Here is a 25,853-nt window from a genome sequence, read left to right on the forward strand (position 1 = left end):
ATAGGAGAAGAATCACCTCAAAATCACCTCAAAAATAATTAATAATCACCTTAATTATTCCAAAATTTGAGATGAAATTTATGACATGCTTATAAAAAAGAATTTGCTTCTGATTTGAAGAATTTGCACATTTGAAGAACGGCACAAGACACTTGGTTAGTTTTAACATAACAAAACAATCACAGACACATTTTTTCAGGTTCTTGAAATGCTTTCCTTATAGCAGTTGAAAATGACATTTCTAAGATGCAATCAATATAAAAAGGCAAAAAATGTGGGGGGAAAATGCAATTTCAGTGGAAACAGAAAAAAAAATCAGTTTGGGTACTGAATGGTGACAGATTGTTTAAAATGAATCTGTATTTACTCAAGGGTTAATCCTGATGAGGGAGAATTTAAAAGCCCTTCCTGACCTTCCATCCTCTTAGGTTATACTGATTTTTAAGTAAGCAGCCTATTGTATATCATTCTCTCTCCTGATTCCCCTTTCCCATCAAAATGTGAACTTCTCTCCTGTCGCTGAGTGACGCGGGGCCAATAATCCTGGGAGGGCGGGTGGGACGAGGGCACGTGGACCAGAAACACTTCCTAGAAACAGCAAGTATGCTGCTCAACCCCGCCTGAACTTTCCCCGTAAACACAGCTCGCCGACAGCGGCATCCCTGCTGGGTGGATCCTGCAACTCCTGGAGGGAATGGCACTTCTTGTTTTTAATTAGCAAGGTGAAAGGTGAATTAAATCTAGCTGTTTGGCAAGTCGGTGCAAGAAGCTGACTTCTGAGGCTTCAAGGAGCCAGAAGAGAAGAGGAGCTCCTCGGGGGTGAAGGCAGTGCGTGTGCTGGGCTTGTTGTTGTTGTTTTTTCTGAATGAATCGCTTGCATAAGTGACTCAGATAATACAGTTTCTTCCTGGGTCTCCCCGCTTAGTGACTGAGAAGAGCTGCAGGCAGGACATGGCAGGGAAGATTCACTCCTTGGAATGTCCTCTTGCTCCCGGCTTATAAACAACTGTCTTGGGGAAAGGCAGGTTTTACATATCCAAACACAGCCTGACAAATGGCACTTTGGAACTGTGCTTTCTGATGACAACGCGTTCGGTTTGTGACAAAGCCTGTCTCGTACGCTGCCCCTGGAGGGGAGTCCTAAGTAAAACTCACCCCGCCAGAGAGTGAGGACCGCAGCGGCAGGCAGCATGGCATCGGCTGGGCACCTCGTCACCTGGCTCCTATGGGGCTACTTGCTGGAGCTGCGGGCAGGTCACACAGCCGACACCCCGCACCCCCGCCTGCGCCTGGCACATAAAGGTAGGTGACCTTTTGTTTAGGAAAAAATGAGAAAAAAATTAAAATCATTTAACATTGATCTTTGGTCTCCAGACTCTTAACATGCACCTGAGAAAAATTACTGCAAAACTGACTGAAGATTCTAAGTACCTTTAATGAATAGGTCACAGCTAACCACAGCTGAAAATAGTGTAAAATCACAGGCTAACTTTAGAGACGTTATTTTTGTCTTGTAAATATTAGGTTTTGTTAGTAAGTTCACTCACTAGCTGACACAACAGGAGAGAGAAGGAAGCAGGTTGTAAAGAGCTTGGAGGGGCTGAATCCACCAAGTTAGCAGTGGGTATTTAAATATCGATTCATGCATAAAGGGAAGCAAGGATGTTAGGGAAGGGCTGTAGAAATAGAGGTGTAATTGATTTTTTGTTTTCTGTTGTCCATAATGGGGATGAGAAGAGGAAAAAAGATTCTTGAGAATAAAATGATTCCTTGCCCATTATAACAAAGTCATCATTTGTGATTAAAATGACCCACAACTGGTGTAAACTAGCTTTCTAATTAAATTGATTATTAGAAATTTTTTATATGTGGCAAGAAAAAAATCAGTTTGTTAACAGTCCCTGTAAACTGGTTTATATTGATTTAAAGTGTTAGATACTGTACACTAGCATCTATTCTTTTCTTTTCTGTAAATTTGTATTGCTTAATTGAAGATCTATCTTCAATTGAAATGCTTGTTTTATTCTGCTACTATGTTTTGTAAAGCAGCATTTAGTCATAAATAAATGATCAAATGATAGCTTTTGCATCAAGGTCCATAAAAGCCAGTCATAAATAGGTTTGATGACCCTTCCTATAAACAAACAAGAAACAAACAAAACCCATACTCTATGAAAGTGACTTTACTGACTTAAAAGTTTTTTGAAATAAATTTTCGGGAAAGAAGTATTTATTATCATTAATCATTGAGACAGATAATAGATGGAATAGTGAAAATTACATAAGAAACATTTTTCAATTGTGTAAGCTTTTTAATTGTCTCCCACTGTAGAAAATATTCTGTATTTTTAAAATATGAGTGTAATCTTTACCAGGAGAAACCAAAAGGGAGGCCTCAATTTTAATGACACTTTTTTTAATTGGACAATTATCAGTTGATTTGATTATAGAAATGTCTCATTTTAGAACAGCTAAAAATCTATGGATATTTTCTTAGTTTAAACAGGTTTCTGATAATACTCCCAACTATGTAGCATAAATTTAAGAAACACATTGACCCTGAATTTGTAAAGTATTTAAAATATAGTGCCTAGAATTAGTACAATTTATTTGATTTGGAAAGATGTATTATGATACGTACCAACATACATATTCCTAAGAAGTTAAGAGCAATATACTTAAATGTTAAAATTTGATGTGATGGAATATGGACTCATAAGGATGTCAGAGAAAGAAAACATAATAATGGATTCTTTTTCTATTGTAGACAAGTGGATAAGCTGCCAAATTTGTCAAGTTACCATTCTGCTATGCATGGTATCAACCTTCTATACTTCATTACTCGGATGCTTGTTTTTTGATAGCTTAATATCAGTGTTTCCAGAGATATCTCATTTTAATATTTTTCCTTGGGGAACTTCTAATTTAGAGCATACCAGAACTCTAGTGCATAATGTTGTCCTCAGCCTCATCTTCAACACATCTCTCTTGATCAGAGGAGTAACTGTAACTGATTTTACGAGTTGTGTTAAGTGATGTGGGAGGACCACTGCTTGTATCTATGAATACTAGACTGAAAAGTCCCATAAGGTGTCCTCTTGACTTTTCTTAACCTTTTGATTTAATGGCACTAGCTGAAAATGTGCAATGTTGTGCTCTTATATAAAGATAGTATAGAGTTACCTGAAAATAGGATGTTCCCACCTGTGCAGTTTAATTGCCAAAGTCAGTTAAGAGATCACACCAGAGATGCAGCCTGAAGCAGCAAATACCTCCTGCACTGCAGGTGTTTCAGTGAAAGGGAAGCACAGAACTGTCAGAGCAGGGACATTCTGTCCCATTAATACAGTAGAAACAACACATTTACCTCTCTGCACTTCAGAATCAATAGACATTTTAGCAGTGTCCAAAAACTGGGGACAGAATATTTTTGAGTATACTCTTTTGCTATCATAAATGACATCCAAATAGGTAAAATTTTACTAATCAGTAAATTCAATGATTAATATTGTAAATGAATGTATGGTCATTAAAAATAAGATACATGAGACACAAGTAATCTAGCACCTTTGCCCTGCTGCCTGACCCCCTGTGGAGAAATCCAGGAAGGCTTCCTGGAGGTGGTCTGCTAGATTCATCCAGGGATTCATTTCATAGCAATGGTCTATGCCATGTGGGAAAAGGACAAGCATCTTTTGTATATCTTCTATTATCAAGATGGTGCTGGAGACCACAAGCCTCGTGTTTCTTCCCAAACAGGAGGGGAAAGTCTCAGTGTCATATATTAATATAAAGCTTGAATTAAATTGTATAAAAATATGTTCAGAAAAAAAGTATCCAGGAATTACCCTTTTTCCTCTCTCCTTCATTCTTCTCTAACCCTGCAAGTGGCATATTCTTCAACAGAGCTTGAGAGGAGAAGACCATTAGGATCAAAAGGGAGGAAAGGCAGAGAGGGAGGGAGAAAAAGTAGAACATTGGGATCAAACATGGAGCATCTTCCAGCTTATTCCTCACTGCTCTCCACCCACAGTGAAATAATACTGAATTCTTCCCTCTTCTGCTGAATATCTACTCCACTCTGATATTAAGCAAAAATGCTAACTTAAGGCAAGCCTTGTAAATAAAGAAATGAAATATTTGCTTTTATTGAGGCAATACATATATCTTTGAATGCATTTTACAGGTTCAAGATAAATTGGGTTAACCAAAACATACAAAGATGTTGTATCTTTGTATCTTTGATTCATGTCTTGCCAAAAATGGCAAGATTCTGTCCTGCCCTGTCAGAATGTTCAGTCAAGATATGGGTTGAGATTAACTATGTCAGACAAGAATTTGAAAGTTTCTCAACAGTTAAGAATTTATCACCAGTTTTATAGCCAATACCCTAAAGAGGGTAATTTTGATATAATTAGTACAAATTTATAATATTTTACCCAAGGATTTCTTTGAAAAGTAGCTATAAGCCTCATGACAGAGAGGAATGAGAATGAAGGCAAGAGAATAAAGGGAGAAGTGTCCTGGTAGATTCAGCCACTTCCCTCTGTGATGTCTGGTCTCTCCTTATTTTTCACCATCCTGCATTAATGAGGTTACAGGGAAGGCAAAAATATAGCTTTCCTGATAATGGAGCTCAAAGAAGAAAAAAACAAATCAGGAAAGCCCATGGCAAAGAAGAAGAAATCCCAGTGCATGTGGAAAATCCCAGAAATGCAATCAAGGGAGGTTCCAGATGGGGTAGGTGTTCAAAGACCCCAGAAGAGACTTCACAATTGCAGAAGCCAAGCAGAATGGCTGCTGATAAGCATAGGGTGTTATCCCAGGATATTTGATGAAAAGATAGCTCAATAAAGACATAAATATGGCAGAAATTAAAAAGTGAATGTCACTCAGTCTTGTCCGACTCTGCGACCCCATGGACTGCAGCCCACCAGGCTCCTCTGTCCATGGGATTCTCCAGGCAAGAATACCGGAGTGGGTTGCTCTGCCCTCCTCCAAGGGATCGTCCTAACCCAGGAAGTGAGCCCAGGTCTCCTGCACTGCAGATGGATTCTTTTTCATCTGAATCACCAAGGAAGCCCAAATATGACAGAGGATCATTGCTAAAATATGTTGATATTATAAATGTAGATTTGAGCATTGAATATGTATCTATACATATAAATATGGGATAGTGAGTATTAACTAGTCTATCTGTATTTTAATATTATAAGCAATTAAATGCAGATTTTTCATAGTACAGAGAGCTCAGATTTGAAGTGAGAGGTCTCTACTCCAGCTATAATCTTCCACTTATACTAATGGTCGTTATCTGTGCCTCAGTTTCCTTAATTTGAAAATAGTGATAGTACTGATATTTTTCACTGGGTTTTTGAGAAGATCAAAACAGATCAATAATGCTATAAAAACACACTTTATAACCTAAAAATTATCTTATTGATGTTTCCTGAAGACTGATAGAAAATGAGAAGGTTAGAAGGAAACATATCCCAAAGACAAAAAACTTTTGGAAATGCCTTAAGTTTGGATATCAATAAGTCCCAGCATCTGTAATGCTAGAATAGATGACAGCAAAATTTGGTCGTGATTTGCATAAAATTTGTAATCTATCCTGGATGCATTCACTCCAAATCCCATTTCATACCTTTGACCTCTACTTATAGTAATTTATAAGATAATTGTATCATCTGTGTATATGCCAAGATTAGAATAGAAGTCTGCATATATGTATTTATTATGCATACTCACCTTATACCACACATTTTAGAATTGTTTTTCCATTTATACAAAAAAAATGGATAAAATTCTAGGAGAGTACAAAAATAAATAAGTTTTGAATGATCATCCTGGAGGTTGTAGTATTTATTTTATATCCAGGGCCAATTAAAAAAAGGCAGTGACTGAGCCAGTTTTTCCTGATCCGGCTCATTCTCAGTCAGTAACTAGGTATTATCAATAATGGCATTAGTTACACATCCCTGTGTGGTTAATAAATAAAAGTGGTTATAAAGTATGATTCATAAAGAAAGTAGTTAGGAAGGACCCAGGGGTGAATACAAACCTTACTGTCCAGATCTCCATGAGGGAGAGCTAGTGAGAATTAATTCATAAGTTTATTAAGAAACAGTTTACATTTGAAAAAAAAAAAAAAGACAGTGGGTAAGATGAAAGGATTACAATAAGTTTTGTTGAGTTTTGTTTACACAGAATGTACTTTTCATAGAAGTCTATGTAAGGATTCTAAATAACACTATTCTTTGTAACTTCATCTGTTACTTACAAATATTGCTCGTGTATCACAGAAATGCACCTGGATAATCAAAAGCTTCAGAATGGTTCTATGAATTATTCAGTTCATATGTATATGTTGAATATGACAGTGAGAAAGCAGTTATCTTTAATGTAAAACAGGGAGAGGGGAGGTCAGAATTAGGCAAAGTTGTAAATAAACGAGGCCAATTTTGGACCAACAAATGATTTAGTCATATAAAATCATGTCTCAAAAATTTTGTGAAGACTGTGTTCTATGCATAATAACCAATTGTTGTTCTTGACTAAGAAATACGTGCAGTAATCATGTTGTCACAATGGAATATTCTTTCAAAAATTTATGTGTTGTTTTATTGTCCATGTCAGATTTGTCATTTTTGAGGGTATTTCATAGAGATGGCCTCTCTTCCTGTCTGGGATAATATGACTTGGTGACCCCAGTTCTATGACCACATAATAAGAAACCAAACATCAAATTGGTCATTGCTGGTAAAAAATTATTGTTAACAATCTGCTGAGTAGTTTTCTTTCATCAAAGATATCAGTTGGAATCATCCTGGGCAGTTCTTAGTGGGGGAGATACAAAGATTTACACAAAAGATTTACTTTATCTTTGTGTGTAAAACTTTTCTGTGGTTTAGTAGAGGAATTTAGTCTGCAGGAATCCAGAAATGGCACTTTGCATGCATGCATGCCCCTTCATACATAGCCACTGCAGTGTTAAAATGGTCCGGTAAGTTCAGTCTCAGAGAATTTAAAAGAAAACAAAACAAATTATACCACTTACATTTTCCTAAAGGTGTAAAGATTTCGATTATTTTCTTGGTTTCAATAGACAGGATCAATTGCTGTTAGTAGTTTTTAGCACATCTGATACTTTGGAATACTATATAAGTTATACAAAGGATGATGATTATTTTAATGAAGAATTTTTTCCAAGTATGGTTTTACATAACATTTGGAGCATAAGAGAAACTATCAATGTCATTAGTTATTTCTTGGGCTTAAGCAAGCATTATTCTTTGTACTCATGTTAAGGATGATAATGACAAGACTGAATATTTTATCAGCTGGATTTTCTGGACTATGAATGAGAAAGATATGTTAGTACCTCATTTGAACCAAGTGTTATAGTTTCTGATAGTGGAGAACATTTTCTGTCAGAGAATGTGATGATTTCAGAAACAGGAATGTTTGTGGAATTGATAAGTTGATTTCCTATAACCCTGGTGGGTGGTCAAAGCAATTGGTGGCTTGGGTCCAATGCTTAGTTCAGAATATTCCCATCATAAGGCCCCATTGCCCTGGTAACTACTCTACAACTAGTATGGAAAAGGAAAAGAGAAATTCATGACTTGCCTGATTTCTAGGGCTTAAAAACATATTTCTACTTCTATCTTTAATCATCACTGCTTTCTGGTCAAGGACTTAGCTCAGAGCCTTGGCACAGCACACACAGAAAAGTAGCTTAGGCCCAAGAATTACAAAACCCTCTCGCATTCTACTGTCAATAGCCTAAAATCTCTAGCTTTTGGATGTTGCTTATGGCTGCATGACTTGAGAAAGTTACTTATCTTTCTGGGTATGAATTTTCTCATTTTTAAAATATGGTAATATTTAACTTGCAGCATCCTGAAAGAATTACCTGAGATACTGCAAATTAGTGTGGTAAATACTTTAGCTTTAGGAAGCTTTTCATAAATTACTCATGAATCAGAAGAGGTTCAGGGAGAATTACCCTACTCTTGTTCCCTTTTTTATTCTAAAAGCAATCATGAGTTAATTATTAACTTAACCTCTTAAAATAAGGGAAAATCTTTAATCAACAGTTTTGTTTTTATTTAACTTGAAAGCAAAGTTTTTTGTTTTTGTTTTTAAATGAAGTCCAGCCCTAAATGGAGTAGATGACTGGAAAGAACATAGGATATTGGTATCTCTTATGCTTGTAAGTTACCATAAGATTATTTCATTGATAATTAAAGGAAAGTTGGAACTTTGTGTGATGGCACTTTGGAGACAGAGACCAAAGCCATGAAATAAAGAGAAGTTACTAACAAAGGTAATTGTAGACTCGGCTTTGTAAGACACGATGGAACAGATATTACTAAGAGGAGATCACACTGTCAGGAGTTAAACCAAACAGTGGCCTGTAAGCAATCAGCCCAACATACATTGTTTGATTTGAAAGTGAGAGAAAGCTTTGCATTCTACCTCTCCCCTGGACAATCAGGTAAGGTATATGCTGCCGACACAGTCCCTCACCCTTAGTAGGTGTTCAGTCAATGTTCATTGACCAGGTATGTGAATAAAGCACAATGATTTAGAGCAGCCTTTTTTTTTTTTTAAAAGAAATACCTGCTACTTGGGTGGGGTGAAGAGTACCAAAGAAACTAAGGAATCCAGAACAAACATTTATGGCTCCTTTGATAAAACATGCACGAGGAGAAAGGCTGGGACTTTCTCTCCCTGTCCGCCTTCCTTCACCTCAGCTTTGCATTGTGTGGAGCTGCTGGGGCCTCCAGACACCTTCCAACAGGTCAGCCATATTCTCTAATCTGTAATCGGTCCTCTTTAAAACAAAACCAAACCTACTTCCTGACGCTCTTGTCATTCTTGAATCACCACAACCACTTCCTTTACTTCTCCTATCACTTGTTTCTTTGACTTCTCCGCAGTGTTGTCACCAACCCCCTTCTCTCTTTGTCTCCCCACCTTTCTTTTCCAGATAGATATTATGATTTCTTCCCTACTTTAAGCCAAAGGTGAAATGAAAGCATTTTAAGTGAATGATGTCTATATACTGGTTTGAGTTTACCTGCGTATTTATTCTATTGGCTAGTTCAATGAATAGAAGACATGACTTTACTCATTAGGTTTTAAAAATGTGTTGAAATGTATGGCTTGGGAAATAATGAAACAGTAAATAGCTTGCTAGTGACCTGGACCACTTACCCTGTTTGTGTAACCAGTGGGTGGCTGATGTTCCCAGCACCATGACACCGTGGGGACTTGGAGGGGAGAATTAGGGTCCTGAGCAGGGCAGAACAGAGCCTGCCAGCCCATTCGCTCTGTGGATAATGTTCAGCTTAGTGTAAAAATATTAATTATGTAAAACTATCTATTTCCAAGTAGTTTTGGCTCATTTTCTCTGAGTTATGATTTTTAACTCATTGAAACCACAATAGAGAGGGTGTTTCATTTACAGGTTAGAGCAGAAGAGTGGCATCCCTAAGGCTATGTCTCAGTGGTGACTTTAGGTGGCTCAACCAACTCCAGAACCAGAAAAGAACAGCAGCAATGAAAATGGGAATAAAAAAGTGAGGGGTCAGTTGGGGACAGTGACCTTTTCCCTCCTAACTAGTTTCCTCCCAGGAAATGATGGAAAGTGAGGAGAACTTTAAATTCAAAGCTCAGGATGCACTGTGGAAATAAAGCTGAAGAGGAAATGTGCTGACCATGTTGCATATAGCTATTCACTCCTGCTGATTGCTTTTTTCCTAACCCTGAGTCAAAAATTTATCATGGACCATGTGATTTCAGAGATCCTTTTCAATTCTAGAAATGTAGGTCTCTTTACTTCTCCTCCCAGACCTCCCAGTGTGTCTCATTTCTCCAAAACACTTTGAACGTTTTATTAGGAGACAGCATGTGCTAGTGGAAAGAATATGTATGGATTCCGAGTTTTAAAAAATCCTAGATTTGAATCTACAGCTTATCCTATTTGATGTCATATTATTGATGCTAAATCACTGGACTTCTTTGGAGGCTTAATTTCCTCATAAGTACACAGGAACTAATTTCTATCTCATGTGATTGTTGTAAAAAATAGAAATATATCATGGAGATGTGGGATATTGTGAAATAATGACTTATTATATTTTCTGACTTATGTGTCTTTAACTATGTTTTAACATCCTTGAGGGAAAGGAGTATCTTTTTGGTGAGATCCTTGTGGACAGAATAAAGTGACTTAATCAGATCATTTCTAAACACTGGAGGTTTAGCATCTACTGAATAAAAACAAAACAAACAAAAAAGTTTTATGATTGTTTTTGGCTTCCATGTTATTGTCAAAACGACAAAAGTTTATTTCTTTAAGAGGTAGAGCTACTGCTGAATAATTAATCTGAGAGAGGCTTAGTTGGGCTTCATCTCAGAGGAGATAATGTTACTTATGATGCTTTTCTTACACTCTTCCTCCAAAGTAGGGGCTCAGAGGAGACAGACACTGGGATTAATCCAGTGCTGTACAAAGTGTCCGGACTGGCAACATTAGCAACCCCTGTGAGCTACTGAATTAGGCTGCTGTTGTTCAGTCACCAAGTCATGTCTGACTCTTTGCAACCCCATGGACTGTAGCATGCCAGGCTTCCCTGTCCCTCACCATCTCCTGAAGTTTGCCCAAGTTCCTGTCCATTGCATTGGTGATGCCATCCAACCATCTCACCCTCTGTTACTCTCTTCTTCTGCCTTCAGTCTTTCGCAGCATCAGGGTTTTTTTCCAATGAGCTGACTGTTCACATCAAGTGGCCCAAGTATTGGAGCTTCAGTTTCAGCATCATTCTTTCCAATGAGTATTTAGGATTGATTTCTTTTAAGATTACTTTCTGTCCTAGGGGCTCTCAAGAGTCTTCTCCAGCACCACAATTTGAAAGCATCAACTCTGTCACGCTCTGCCTTCTTTATATTCCAACTCTCATAAATGTACGTGACGACTGGAAAGACCACAGCCTTGAATATAAGGACCTTTTTTGCAAAGTGATGTCTTTGCTTTTAAACACACTGTCTAGGTTTGTTATAGCTTTCCTTTCAAGAAGCAATCATCTAATTTCATGACTCCAGTCACTATTCACAGTGATTTTAGAGCCCAAGAAAAGGAAATCTGTCACTGCTTCCACTTTTTTCCCCTTCAATTTGCCATGATGTGATGGGACCAGATGCCATGATCTTAGTTTAGTTTTGTTTTTTTTAATACTGAGTTTTAAGTCAACTTTTTCACTCTCCTCCTTCACCCTCAGCAAGATGTTCTTTAGTTCCTCTTTGCCTTCTCCCATTATAGTGGTATCATCTGCATTCTGAGATTGTTCATATTTCTCCTGGTAATCTTGATTCCAGCTTGTAACTCATCCAGCCCAGCATTTCTCATGATGTGCTCTACGTGTAAGTTAAATAAAAGGATGACAATGAACAGCCTTATCATGCTCCTTTCTCAATCCTGAATCAGTCATTTGTTCCATACAAGGTTCTAACTGTTGCTTTTTGTCCCACATACAGATTTCTCAGGAGATAAGTAAGATGATCTGGTTTTATCATCTCTTTAAGAATTTTCTGCAGTCTGTTATGAGCCACACAGTCAAAGGCTTTAACGTAATCAGTGAAACAAAGGTAGATGTTTTTCTGGAATTCCCTTGTTTTTTCTATGATCCAGTGAATGTTGGCAATTTGATCTCTGGTTCCTCTGCCTTTTTAATCCCAGCTTGGATGTCTGGAAGTTCTTGGTTCACATAATGCTAAAGCCTGGCTTGGAGGATTTTGAGTATAACCTTACTAGCATGGCGGAGAAGGCAATGGCACCCCACTCCAGTATTCTTGCCTGGTGAGCTGCCATCTATGGGCTCGCACAGAGTTGGACACGACTGAAGTGACTTAGCAGTAGCAGTTACTAGCATGGGAGATGAGTGCAATTATCTGGGTTTGAACATTCTTTAGTACTGCTCTTCTTGGGAATTTGGATAAGGACTGACCTTTTCCAGTCCTGTGGCCACTTCTGGGTTTTCCAAATTTGCTGACATATTGAGTGCAGCCCTTTGATAGCATCATCTTTTAGAATTTTAAATAGCTCTGCTGGAATTCCATCCCCTCCACTAGCTTTATTGACAGCAGTGTTTCCTAAGGCCGGCTTGACTTCACACTCGAGAATTAGGTTTATTGAGTCAGTAATTCTGGGGCTCAGGATTCTGTGTTTTAACAAGCCCTGCAGGGGATTCTTTTATTTTTTTATTTTTATTTTTAGAGGACAGTTGCTTTACAATGCTGTTTTGGTTTCTGCCATATATCAACATGAATCAGTCATAGATATACATATATCCCCTTCCTCTTGAATCTGCCTCCCACCTCCCACCCCATCCCACCCCTCTAGAGAGTCAGAGGACAAGGCTGAGCTCCCTGTACAGACAGCAACTTCCCATTAGCTACCTATTTTACACAGGGTAATGTATATTTCAATGCTCCTCTCTCTCTTCATCCCACCCTCTCCTTCCCTCACTGTGTCCACAAGTCTGTTCTCTATGTCTGAGTCTCTATTCCCTGTAGGGGATTCTTAATGCACTCTTCAGCATGGGAAATACTAGGCTAAGTGTTTGGGATGATGCTACAGAGGAGCCTTGCTTTCATATTAACTTTTTCAGTCTCTCTCCTTCAGATCTATTACACAGATACATCATTAGTGACACAAGGTTAAGGTGTCATTTATTTAAATTTCCAAATTACAGTCTTAATCTTCAAAAATATATTTAAATTCATAAATATCTATTATGATATTCTCTGCCTATTATGTTTTTCTATTAGATAAGATATATATATAGTATGTACAGTTATTGATAATCATTTAACATAAAAATTAAATCTGTTTTTAATAATTTTTCATGGCATAAACTGTGACACATGGTGCTATCATTGAGTTTAGATAAGAAAACATTTAATATTAGTGGATTGTAGAAAAGCATTTTGTAAGATTCCAGGTATTCTTTATCTCTCAATGGAAAGTTTTCTCAGACTAATGAAGTTAGGTGCACTTCACTCCTGTTACACATCCTGGTCTTTCCCTTAATGGATTCAGAAGTTTCTATATCTTTTTAATAGTTATTCACTCAATCATTCACTTGATACATGACTATTTGTTGAGCTTCTTCAGTGTTTTAGATACTGGGCATCATGCTAGGAATTTTAGAATAAAAAACATAATTCTATAATGGAATTTAGTATACTGGATTGTAGCCTGGAACAGTACAAGAATATCAGGTAAAAATTAAGGAAATCTGAACGAAGTATGTGTTTTAGCTAACAATAATGTATCAATGTTAGCTCATTAACTGTGACAAATGTACCACAGTAATGTAAACTGTTAATAATAGAGGAAACTGGCAGTGAGTTTATGGAAACTTTTATACTAGCTTCACAACTTTTCTGTAAATCTAAAATTAATCTAATATTAAAAGTTTATTGAAATACACACACACACACACACACACACACAGAGTGCCTCTACCCAAACCCTTTCTCCAAGAAGCTTAAGACCAGTTGTAAAAAGAGACAAGTTGTGATAAAGCAGGATTTTTTTTTTTTTTTTATATACTAAAGGTTAGAACAAAGTGCTATGGAAGCATGGAGTGGGGGATGAAATAACCAGAGCTCAGTCTTGGAGGTAAACAGGAGGAGACTGGTTGAAAAACAATGGGCAAACGATGTGTCTGAGGCCATCTTGCCTCCATTCCTGCTAAGCTCCGAGGGCCACCCCTCTACATATAATGCGCTGTCTCCTCCTAGACATATAGGTATCTAACTAACTGGGTTCCATTGTATTCATGGTTTTACTACTGGTAGCATCACAAGTGCTCTCTATTCATGTTAAATTAAGTTGGCCTCATTTCTATATGACTTTAAGGAATTGTTATTTTCTTTGTATGACTAATATGAGATTAATGCACATTCACGAGTAGCTTTTGAAAGTTTTGAAGGCAAGTATATTGCATTTTATTGTTTAAATCCTTAGAATCTAACAAATTTAAGGTACTTAATAAATTTATCATACCTATGTCACTTAATGTAAAAATATTTCATAATGTCTGAAAGTGAAAGTGAAAGTTTCCTGGTCATGTTCAACTCTTTGCAACCTCATGGACTATTCAGTTGCAAGAATTCTCCAGGCCAGAATACTGGAGTGGGTAGTCTTTCCCTTCTCCAGGGGATCTTCCCAACCCAGGAATCGAATCCAGATCTCCCGCATTGCAGGCAGATTCTTTACCTGCTGAGACAGAAGGGAAGCCCAAGGATACTGGAGTGGGTAGCCTCTCCCGTCTCCAGAGGATCTTCCTGACACAGGAGTCGAACCAGGGTCTCATTTCTGCAGGCTGATTCTTTACCAACTGAACTATCAGGGAAGCCCCTCATTATGGCTATTCACATTAGTATTATCTGTCTTCATTCTTTTGTCTGATGCAATATATAACTAGATTCCTAAGGAAAAAAAAAAAAAGGTGGCAGAAAGTGATATGATGGAACTTGAGGGAGCATTCAGAAGTCAGGAAAAATGATAGGAATACTTCTCTTCTGTCCCTGCTTCAAAATGTTAGGCTCTAGTTTGGCTTCAGGCTTTCTGTTACAAAAGTTATAAAGAGAAATCCAGAACAGCTTTAAAATTTTTCAGAAAATATTCATATTTTATTGAAATAAAGTACAAAGCTTTGGCAGAGAGTGGTTTGAATTCATCTGGGTCATTACATGATCAATGTCCCATTTCAGTTACCTTTTCTTCCCATTAGCCCCAATTGTGATCTTCCAGTGTCCAATGTAGAATTTCATTCATGTCTAGAGTGATGAATGATGAAAAGAGAAACAAGTAATGCATGAAATCAAGTGACAAAGCCAAAAGCCTAGTCAGGACTTTGAAAAACATAGCAACTTACCTACAGTTTTATTTTTAAAGGATGCCCTAAATGATCAAAAGCAAGAATGTTTTTCATTTTTATCAGTTAATCCCTGTGCAGAGGTTATTTTATGAATAATTTTCTATGCTGCCTTTTTTTTGTTGTTAATTGATTAAATTTTAAAAGCATAGCTATCAGTAATAATACTGTGAGAAGAATAAACAATTGTTACCAGTTTTATAATTATAGTTAACTTATGTAAGATATTTTCCAACCAAAATTAATTGGGAAAGAACCAATGAAAATTTTGACTAAGGAAAAAAATTACCTTATTGTGTATAAACCTTATAAAAATTGACAACATATTTTGAAATATTGTACCTTTGAGTTTTTTTAGCACCATATGAATTAATCAAATATAATACACCTAACATAAAAGAAGAAATTAATGGACATAAATAGAAATGTCATAAATAAATTCAGGAGAAAACACACATTTGTCACTGCTTTTTACTATAAGGAGTAGAAAAATAATGTTTTGTAAAGAAAACAATGGGAAAAGTAATGGAAAATAAAAGTTGAAGTAGCTCTTTCATTATTGATCAAAATGACGTGACTAATTTTTCCTTACCAAAAAGAAAGAAAAAGAAAGGAGATAAAAAGGAAATTTCAAGTTTGACAATATTACAATGCATAGATGCTATACATATTTCTGGTCAGATGAAGATATCTAACAGACACTTTATAATTGCTTAAAATGGGTTCTAGAATATTGAGCTTGCTGGCTCTTTAAGGGTCTGCATAAACTTGAGTTAACCATATGGTGAATTCTTAGAATAGTCATACTACCCCATGTTTAAAATTTAAAAGGAAAAAAAAATTTCAAAGTCAAATGTTAGAATTTTAGTTGTTGGCATGTTCAATTGCCCATAAAATTGCACCCTCCCATTAATAAAGGAACACAAAATACTCTATTTTTGTTCATCTAGAATGAAGAAAAATAAAAGATGGGATTTTGCAATACTGGAATGAATATTATGAGTCACCCAAAAAATACCAATTTTGTTACTTTATTGCTCCAGTTATGGGAAGGTAATATGTTTAAGGGCTTCCCTGGTGGCTCAGTGGTAAAGAATCCACCTGCAATGCAGGAAATGCGGGTTTGATCCCTGAGTTCGGAAGATCTCCTGGAGAAGTGCACGGCAACCCATTCCAGTATTCTTGCATAGAGTATTCCATGGACAGAGGATCCTGGCAGGCTACAGTCCGTAAGATCGCAAAGAGTCAGACAGGAGTGAAGCAACTAAGCATGCATGCATACAGCACACAAGATATGTTTAAACTTCATATTAATATATTTTAACTTCCTAGTAATTCCACAAAGCAAAACTCCATTACAAAAATATTTAAATGACCATAGAAAGAAGAAAAATATTACAGTTATGTCAATTGTGCTTATAATTAAAAGACTATAATTGTATCTTTGTCATTAAAATTCTCAGAAATAAGACAAAAGTTATGTGCCGGGCACTGCTTTTGACAGATTTTTTTGCCAAATGTTTTTTGCTTGCTCCAAAATGTGTATGCCCAAACTGCAGTCTGATATATTTTAGGATTGTAGAAGAATTTTTCATATTTGGAGAAAAAAAATGGAAGTCTCTAAGATGTCAATACAATTGAGCAAAAATAAAAATGAAAAATAAAATTAGAAAATTGATACTGATAAGAAAGTCTACATGCAAATCAAGCAATGATCACTCAGAAACACATTTAGATGCCTTCTATAATATTGGCCTCAGGGGATGTTAAATAAATAGAATACTAGGATTTTATTACATGCAGTTATGCTTTGGAATATGTGATTATGTTTACTACACATTTACATTTCTACGTTAGAGAACTATGTAACAGCACGTTTTTTTTTTTTTAGATTGGAAATGCCATTTTCCCATTTTAGTCTGCTAATTTATACCCATTATTTAGAACAGACCTTGATATTGCTTAATTTTTTAACATCCAGAATTCTGGTAATATGAGAAAACATATACAAAATTTGTCTTTAGTAAATTTTGCTCGTGATGGAATAAACTCTTGCCAGTAAAGCATGACTATAGGGCATACTCTCTCCGTGAATGGTTTGTGCAGTCCTGCAGTTTGGTTGCCGACAGCTCGGTTGCACTTCACTTCTGAGGCTCTCTTAGCCAGGCTCTGAGTTTCCACTCACTCTCCCGGCCACTGAAATTTCCTTTTGTCTTCACTGATGGTTTTTCTCCTCTTAACAAATAGGCCCAGCTGCTACTGCAGCCGGTTGCCCACACTCCCCCATGCTGCTCTTGCTGGGGATGGCAGCCAGAGGAAAGAATAACAGCTGGGACTGGCTTACTTTGGCATCTAAATAATTTTGGGTGCGTCCATTCCTAACTTTATTATTTCATTTAATTTCCTAATCTTTCTTTCTGCTGAACTTTCAAAAAATTGGTAAATGATGTTTTTTCCAACATGTTTTCCTCATCTGGATTTGACTCTTTTATACCTGGCTGCTCAAAATGGTTCATTTTGCACATTGTTATTTTTTCCACTTTTAAACACCATTTAGAAAGCAAATGCGGCAGAAGCAAATTTATTCATGTGATCTTGGACAAGTTACTTAAACTTTTTCTGACTCAAAGAGGCAAAGGATAAATAGTACCTACCTCACTGATTGTCTTTGACAAGGATCAAATGAATGAACATTTGAATGGGGGTAGTACAGTGCCTGACACATAGTGAATGCCAAGTATTTGATGACAAGTCAGAGAGAGAGAGAGGGAAAGAGAGCGCATGAAAGCAAGAGTGGAGCAAGAGGAAGGGGAGAGAAAAAATGAGGGAAGGGAAAGGGGGGGATGAGTGGAGGGGAGGGAGAGAGGGAGGAATCACTGCTGGAACGTGGAAAAACCAATAACTACACTTACACAATTAAGACCTGTATTTCACACTTAGCATTTTATATATCTTATTCTACATCCCTTCCCCCCAAAATCAATAACTAGAAAAAGGCTGGAGTTCAGGAAAGCTTGTGGAGCTTTACCCAAATCAGAGAAGCTTACTGAAGGCAGGAATCTTAGTGATTTAATCCTATTCATGGCATCTAGACAGGTGGTCAGACACATTTTTCATTTTGAATTTGTACATTCTCATGGAAAGGAAAGTCACTGCCTGGGAAAGAGGTCCAAACCAATTTTTGAATCTTCTGATAAAGAGAAAGTGTTTACATACCTAATCCCAAACTACCTTAACTGTATCTTCTACTGTTTCACTTTGGTTCTTTCCTCTAATAAGATCACAAGTCACAACAGACCTCCAAATGTTTAAAAATAGTTCTCATGCCCTTTTTTGGTGGGTGAATATTCCTTACATGGTTGTCCTGATTGATATCAGTGTTCTGATCAGGCTCCTCTTTGTTAACTTCCCCCTTAAAATGGAGCACCACAATCAATACTGGAGAGATGCCCGCCTTCACAAAATAGTGGCACTGCTAACTGGTGTCTTTTATTTATTAACGCCACCTGAGTTGACAGTAGCTTATTAGGCAAATATGCCAGCCTGTTGGTTTATGTTGAGATGATTGTCGGTTCTTCTGAGGGCTTTTCACATAGACTCTAAGCCAGCTCTTTCCTTTATTTCACACTTGTAGCTTATTTGGTAAAGATAAGGAAAACCCCCTCCTATACTCTGCTGTGCAGAATGTGAATCAGCAGCAGAGTAACAACAGCCTGCGGTGCCCTGGACAAAACCTGTAGTTAAACATTCCTAAATTCAGGCTGTTTCTGCTATTATGTATTCTCACTTAACCTTCTTAATATCAGTGCCCACTTTTCTTGTCTTTAGGAAACTATTAGCTAGTTAGGAATGATGAAACTTGCATTCGTTGTAGAAATTCTTTAAAAGTATTTAAAAATTTAAAAATACACATTTTATGGGTTCATTCTAAAATACCAGTATTTGGAAGAAGGGTAATATAGATAAAAGACAACTTTTAAATTAGAAAATGTAACAATGTATGCTTTTGGCTTTCAAGGATTGTGTAGACCAGTAAATGTCATTGCCAATTTTCTACGTAAGTATTATAGCATAATCTATTTCATATAGTAAATGAAAGGTTCATTTGAAATTCTTTAATATGAAGAAATAAAATATAGTCTTCCTTCACTGCTGAAATAAATAAGAGATTTTTAAATGTCTTAAAATTTTTTATTTAAAAAGAATCTGTGATGGTCACCACAACAGAATGACAGAATTAAAATACCATCATAACTATGATCACTTGATTTTGTAACTTTAATTTGTTGCCATTTTGTAGATTTCCCAATCTCTCTGGGTATTTGTAGAAAATCTTGTGATTTGAAAAATGAGGCATATGATTTTTCAGAATGATTTTTTTCATTAACTCTGTGTAAACCAAACAGTAAGTTCTGTAAAAATGTGGAAGACTTAATGTTTAAAAAATTAGTGTCATTAAAATCAATTTTTTAAAAAAACCTATAAACTTTTTTACCAAACATAGTGTCAAAGGATTAACTTTATCAAATACTCTTTTCCTATATCTCTTTATTAGTTTATAATCTACTTACACTTTTTTGTAATTCTGAATGTAGAGAAAGAATGACTAAGAACAGTGTTGAGTCAGGTGGTTGTCAAGTCCAAAGAACACTGCGTTTGTCTGGTCCCACTAATGTCTTTATGGTCCATCTGCCTTATTACTGCAGCCTCTTGACGCATATCTTATTGTCAATCCAATCTACTCTTCATACTACACATAGAGTGATCATTAAAAATGCAAATCTTACTTATTTCAGCTCCCCATAATAAATCTTTAATGGAAGGATAGATATGGCTTTTTAGAGAAAACACACTCCTCTTGGCATGGTATACTAGGCTTTTTGTGATCTGAACCTTGTTTATCGTTCCCCCTTTTTTTTGCTTTGTGTCTTTTTTGAGTTCCAGTCTCCAGTAATACTGGGTTTCATGACATTCTGGGCACCTGTCAAACTTCTCCTTGCTCCGGACCTTTGTATATTGTTTGTGCTTCCTAGAATGTCTTTTCCTTTTGTCTCCATCCTCCCTTCTTGTGCTGCTTACTGTTAATCTCTGCTCATTTTTAGGAATTTAGACATGATATACTTTTGCCAGGCCTTTTTTAACCTCCACAGCACTCCATGCACTTTAGAATTTTTTTTTTAACTGTATTCCAATTGTCTATTTATCTATTTAATTTACTATGGTGAACTCATTAGGTATAAGGATAATATTTTATTCATCACTATATCACAAACACATTTCACAATATCTAGCAAAAGTAAGAACTTATTAAATACATGGATGAATGTGTTGTGTTGTGGTCAACTTGTCTTTTCTGGCAGTCATTCTGCACAAGAAACATGTGAGAAAAGCTATACTTCAGTGGCACAAAAGAATCTTTCCCTACCCTAGGAGAGCCACAGCTAGCCTGTTCATCCAAATTTATTCACAAATATGGTAACTCCAAACTTATTCACAAATATGATAACTCCAAATTTATTCACAAATATGATATCCATAAACTTAATCATTTTAGGTTGAAGTCATATTATTTTGTTGTTATTGTGGAAGAATACCTTTTAGGGGCTGCTTTAGTATATATGAATTCCAGATCAGTATCTTTGTTTGATAAGATCTAGTACTTGAAGCAACCTTTTAAAAAACTCATCAAACAGTGATTTACAGCTTCCTATTTCATATAGTCACTTAGTTACCAATGTATCCAAATTATAAATATAATAAAGGAAATGGGAGCTCTTTATACTCTGTAGCACAGTTATGGAAAAATATTTGATGAGGAAAAATATTTTGGAAATATTATGGAAAAATATTTTGACATTCCTTTAAAGTTAACCTCCTTAGAGCATTTATTGGCCCTCAAGTGTGAAATGGAAATTGGTCATTCTCAGAGACTTATATATATATAAACACTACAGCAAAGTGAAGGTATAAGAACATAAAACATAAAAAAACATAAAAATATTTTAATGATGGAAAGGAATTGATAACAGAAATATTTTAAATTAGACTAAAGTATACACTTTAGTCTTACACTTTCTATTTTCCATTTAAAATAATTATTCTTAGCATGTATTTTGGAATTTTAACCAAATTAATGTTTAAATGAAGAGTGTAAAGTGTGTCAGTTGGAATTTTTGAAGAATGTTTCCTGACAGAGGTGGGATCTCAGATCGCATCTGGTCTTTAAAACACAGGTAGGACTTCAGAAAGGAAAAATGAGGAGGGGATTACAGACTGATGCAAAGGCAAAAATGATGTGAAAATGGTGGCTTTTTAGGAGAAAGCTGAACTTTTGAAAAAAAAAGAACAGGAAAAACCACTGAGTAAATAGACTGGTGCCATTTTGCCAGATTCTTTCTATTAGAAGATATTGAAATGTGAAAAATTTGACCTTTATAAAATAAAATTTCAAATATAGTTTCTTTTCCTATTCTGGCAAAATGTTCCATCTTATAGCTGGTTATGTCTAATGTGAGATATATGATATTTCTATTTGATCTAGAATGTGCTTGTACAAAAATTAAGAACGAAAAAACAGATTTTTTTCTTATATAAAATACTTTATAACATGAATGATAATTGCCTTTGCTACTTACATCAAGCTTTGTAATAATCCAAATATTTCTGTAGTGTGTGTCACAATCGTTGCCATAGTTCAAAATGTTTTTGCAGTATGCATACTCCTATTTGCCAAAAGCTTAAGAAAATAGACTCACACATAATTAACAGCAGCTATTTACCCCCAAATGAACCTAATGCTAGAAATTATAAAAGCATAGCTTTGGAAAGGACCTTAACAGATTCTCTAGTTCATGGCCTAGTTTCTTCAAGGGCATACATTTAACCTACAACACAGGTACTTATTGTAGACTTTTTTTTTTTTCTTTTTCTTAATCATGCTAATCCATTTTACTAACTTTAGGCAGGATTGTTTAAAACCTTTCCTGATGAAAAAATTCCATTTAATAAATAAAACCCTTGGGAGAGAGAGATTCCACAACAAACTCTTGATATTGAGCAAGGCTTAGTGTTTAGAAAGCTTGCTGAAAACAAGCTCTTCATTATGTCAAAGGTAAACCCCCCCATGCTTCTGCCATTTTCTCTAGTGTTGTGTGGTTGGTTCACTTATGACAGACTTGTTTTATAGTTTAGTCTGCCTTTAGGTGGGAAGGTGTGGGTATATATGTACAAACCTCTCTCCCCAAGTGTTAAAAACAATGATAGAGATATATGAAGTGTGGCATAATTGAAGTCGCTATTTTTATAACCTTAGACGTTTCATGTCATTTTCATCTGTAAATCACCTTCCTTAAAAACAGAAACAGACGTCCCCTTCCAACTCTCCAGGAGCTCACTCATGGCTGCCCCCATGATGGTAGAGCCCATCCGAGTCTGTTTTCTGTAAGCTGTCGTCTAAGCTCTTGTATTTTCCCTACGTTTTCCTTATCATCATTGTTTTATTCTGTTTCTAGATCCCTTAATGCTGCACTGTCTGCTAAGTAAGGTGTTTAGAGACAGGCTTATGTGAATTAAATGCTATCCATAAATAATATAAGCTTTATGAACAGTATATTCACATTTTAGAACAGTTTGGAAGCATCAAACCTCAAATTAAGGGTATCAAAGTTAGTAATTTTAGGTTAGTTGTAGAACTATAAGCTATATGGCTGTCACTGAAACCCTTAGAACAAGCTGGGCACAAAACAAGTGCTCAATTGATATTAGCTACTGTTATTAGCTGTGATGAAGACAGTGACAGTGGTGGTCTTGTTCAAATATGCCAGGGGACGAGCTGTATTATGTTCATTTGTATTTTCTGCCAGGAATATTGTGTTTTGTTCTAGTCATAGATATATTCAACACATATATTCATACATGTATTCAGTAAGTATGTATTTGATTCAACCAAATAAAATCCTCTACTTAATAATAGGAAGTACTTAAACATTTATGTTGTTGTGTAGAATCATTTGAACAGCTTATTAATCTTTTGATTCTTCATTGTATGCGTGATAGGTTTGCACATCCCCACTTCACCTTGGACGTTAACATGCTTTGTGACTTGCTTTGGCCAATTAAATTAAATCAGAATTGACAAGTGCCATTTCTGTGCAAAAACTGTCAGAAACTTAGACCAAGAATGTAAGGTTTCCTTTCCTGGCCTCAGCAGTCACAGATGCACTTGCCAAGATGGAGGCTCTGATACCCTGGGTCGCAGAGTTACTTGCTAAGCAGGGTCTCACTTGAAGACTTGCCTTGATACATGAACTGAGCTGGAAATAAATGTCTGTTATTTCAAGCCCCTGAGATTTCCGGGTTGTTTTTTTTATTGCATCCTAACCTGTCCTCTCTTGACTGACAATTGGCAACACATTTATTTGGGAAGAAAACATTTTTGCTCCTAGACATGACTAAGCAAACTATTTTCTCTGCATACAAATAAATTATGTTCAGGTGTCACTCTGCCTAACTGATTGTGCCATGCCAACTTTCTCTACACTACATGTGGTGAAATTCTTTCCTTACAAGGAAGAAACACAGCATCTGTTGTATTTGAATAGGGAAACAGCTTCTGGCTGGCTGTCCACAGTGCTGAATTGGGAATAAAATCTGGCTGGCTGTTTTGTCATCTCCTGGATTGTAGGATTTAGGAGGAATGTGAGAAGCTAGACTTACCTATATAATTGTATCTTATCCTCTTTGTTCTCTCTGCTTATGTGTTAGAAAGTATAAAGTGAAGTGACAACTTGTGACAGGTATAGTTTTAAATGATCACTTGGGCAAACACAGTCACTCCTCTGTCTTGGCAACAGCAACAAAGACTGAAGGGTAAAGGAAATAATCCTCACTTCCACAGACTCGGTAATTCTTTGAGAGACTGAACCATTCTTTCTGGAATTCTTATTTCCCTGCCTTTACATATGAATATTGTTTCATATTTTAAATGCTTTAAAAAATGCTACATCCTTAGAAGTCATTTTTGTTACATTTTTTTCAATAAATGATTCTGATGAAAATTACATTTCACATTCTCTAATGGGAAGGAATGGGAAACCAGGATGAAATGTGTAGTTTTAAGGACAACTAAGAGAAGTGTATGAAAAAATGCTATTTTTAATTTGCTTACACCATCCTCAATAGCACTGGCCTTGAGTTGGTTCTTGATTTTTTACATTAGTTTTACCATCTTGGCATTAAGAAAGAAAAATTATGATGAAAGGTTGACACATGGATTGCAGAATACAAAAGACTATTAAATACAGAAAAATAGAGACAATCTTCATTCAAAAGCTTTGTTAATCATATTAATATGGATTATTTTATGAACTATTTATGAGCTATCGCTCTCACATTAAATTAGAGTGAGTCTGTTTCTTTTTGTAGATAGTAGATAGAGCCCCTTGTTTTAATTTTAGATGAAAAGAGTAAGAAAGAATATGTTATGAAAACAGTAGTCTGTTCATATTGTTTTGTCATTTACAGTGCTCCATTAAAAATAGCATGGCATCGTGAGGCTTAGTTCAAGCAATCATCCAGTCTGATTCACAAAGGAGAGTTGACAGTTCCTTTCCATATTTTACTTCTGTCCATCTTAAATTGTATTCTGTGTGCTGTTTTACTGACAGGAGAATGGTGAGAAGGGCAAGATGGGTTAAATGGATTCACTGGGAGATACAAACAACACAAGTTTCCATTGATTTCAGGTCTTAGAGTACTCATGAAGTTAACATGCTTCTTCCGCCATGAATCAAAATTACTCATTTTAAGTGCCTACTATTTGCTCAATGACATATGTACACCATCTCAAATCTTCCAAATGTCATCATATTATTATTCATACTTTATGAATAAGCTAAATGAGGCTGTTATTTAAATGCAAACAACAAAAGTGGATTCAAACCCTATGTCCATCTGTACTGTTTGAATACAACAGGCTGAATTATGGATAGGGGTCTTGAAAGGTTATTTCCATTTAGTTTATCAAACTATCTTTCCAACAGTATATTGATTAGTCTTCATTATATTTTTCTATATGAAATATTAGCTTCTGTAATATTTATGTTTTAAGGACAGAGAGAACTTGTTTGGGAGTTAGGAAAGAATTTGTTCCACGGTGTCAGAGCAGAGCTATCCCAGAAATAGAGTCATGTGTTTTACCTCATCCTTAATGACACTGGAACACCCTGTTCTTTAAAACCCAGGGTTAAAATTAGGCAAAGAAGGCTTAAACTGGACAAACATGCAATTATCAGAATATACTCAGAATCAGGAAGACCGTGGGGGCTGGGGAGGTTTTTTGTTTGCTTATTTTTCTCATCAATTGAAAAGTCAAATTCTGGGTGTGTGACCTTAGTTGTTTTACTACCTAAGTCTCAGGAATTATCTGTAAAATGTACCCATCCTGAATAAAATTTAATAAAACAGGGTAAGATGAAAAGTTTCAAGGGTTCTGTTTTATATAAGGTAATCAGGAAGAGTATCTCTGATGAGGTGATATTTCAGAAGAGAACTAAAAGAAATAAGGAAACCTGGGGTGAAGACATTATGAACAGGTAGACTGGCAAGTGCAAAGGCCCTGAAGCTAGAAGGTCGTTTGTCCATTCTAAGAGTGAACAGAGCAGGGAGAAATGGTGAGAGGTGAGATCAGGGAGGCAGATGGGGGCTGATCTGTGGGTCTTGTCTGCTGTGCTGAAGAGTAGACTTAAGCCATGTGAATAGGAAACCATTCGAGTTTTGAGTTATAGATAACTTGATCTGACTTTCAGATTGAAGAGGTCCCTGACTACTGAATAAGTATTATATATTATAGACTTCAGGAACAAAGTTTAAAGCAGGAAAACCAATCTGGAAGCTATA

At 36.1% G+C, this 25,853-nt stretch overlaps 1 protein-coding gene across 1 annotated transcript in view; it reads left to right on the plus strand.

The window, feature by feature from the left end:
- The first annotated feature begins 632 nt into the window (after positions 1-632).
- The window catches only part of SEMA3E (semaphorin 3E), a 275,960-nt gene continuing 250,739 nt past the window's right edge, over positions 633-25,853 (plus strand). Inside the window, exon 1 of the mRNA XM_043462903.1 lies at positions 633-1,302. Coding sequence (XP_043318838.1) covers positions 1,191-1,302 — 112 coding nt within the window. The 5' untranslated portion in view covers positions 633-1,190. The remainder of the gene's footprint in view (positions 1,303-25,853) is intronic.

Source organism: Cervus canadensis, chromosome 3 (genome assembly GCF_019320065.1).
Source record: "Cervus canadensis isolate Bull #8, Minnesota chromosome 3, ASM1932006v1, whole genome shotgun sequence".
NCBI lineage: Eukaryota > Metazoa > Chordata > Mammalia > Artiodactyla > Cervidae > Cervus > Cervus canadensis.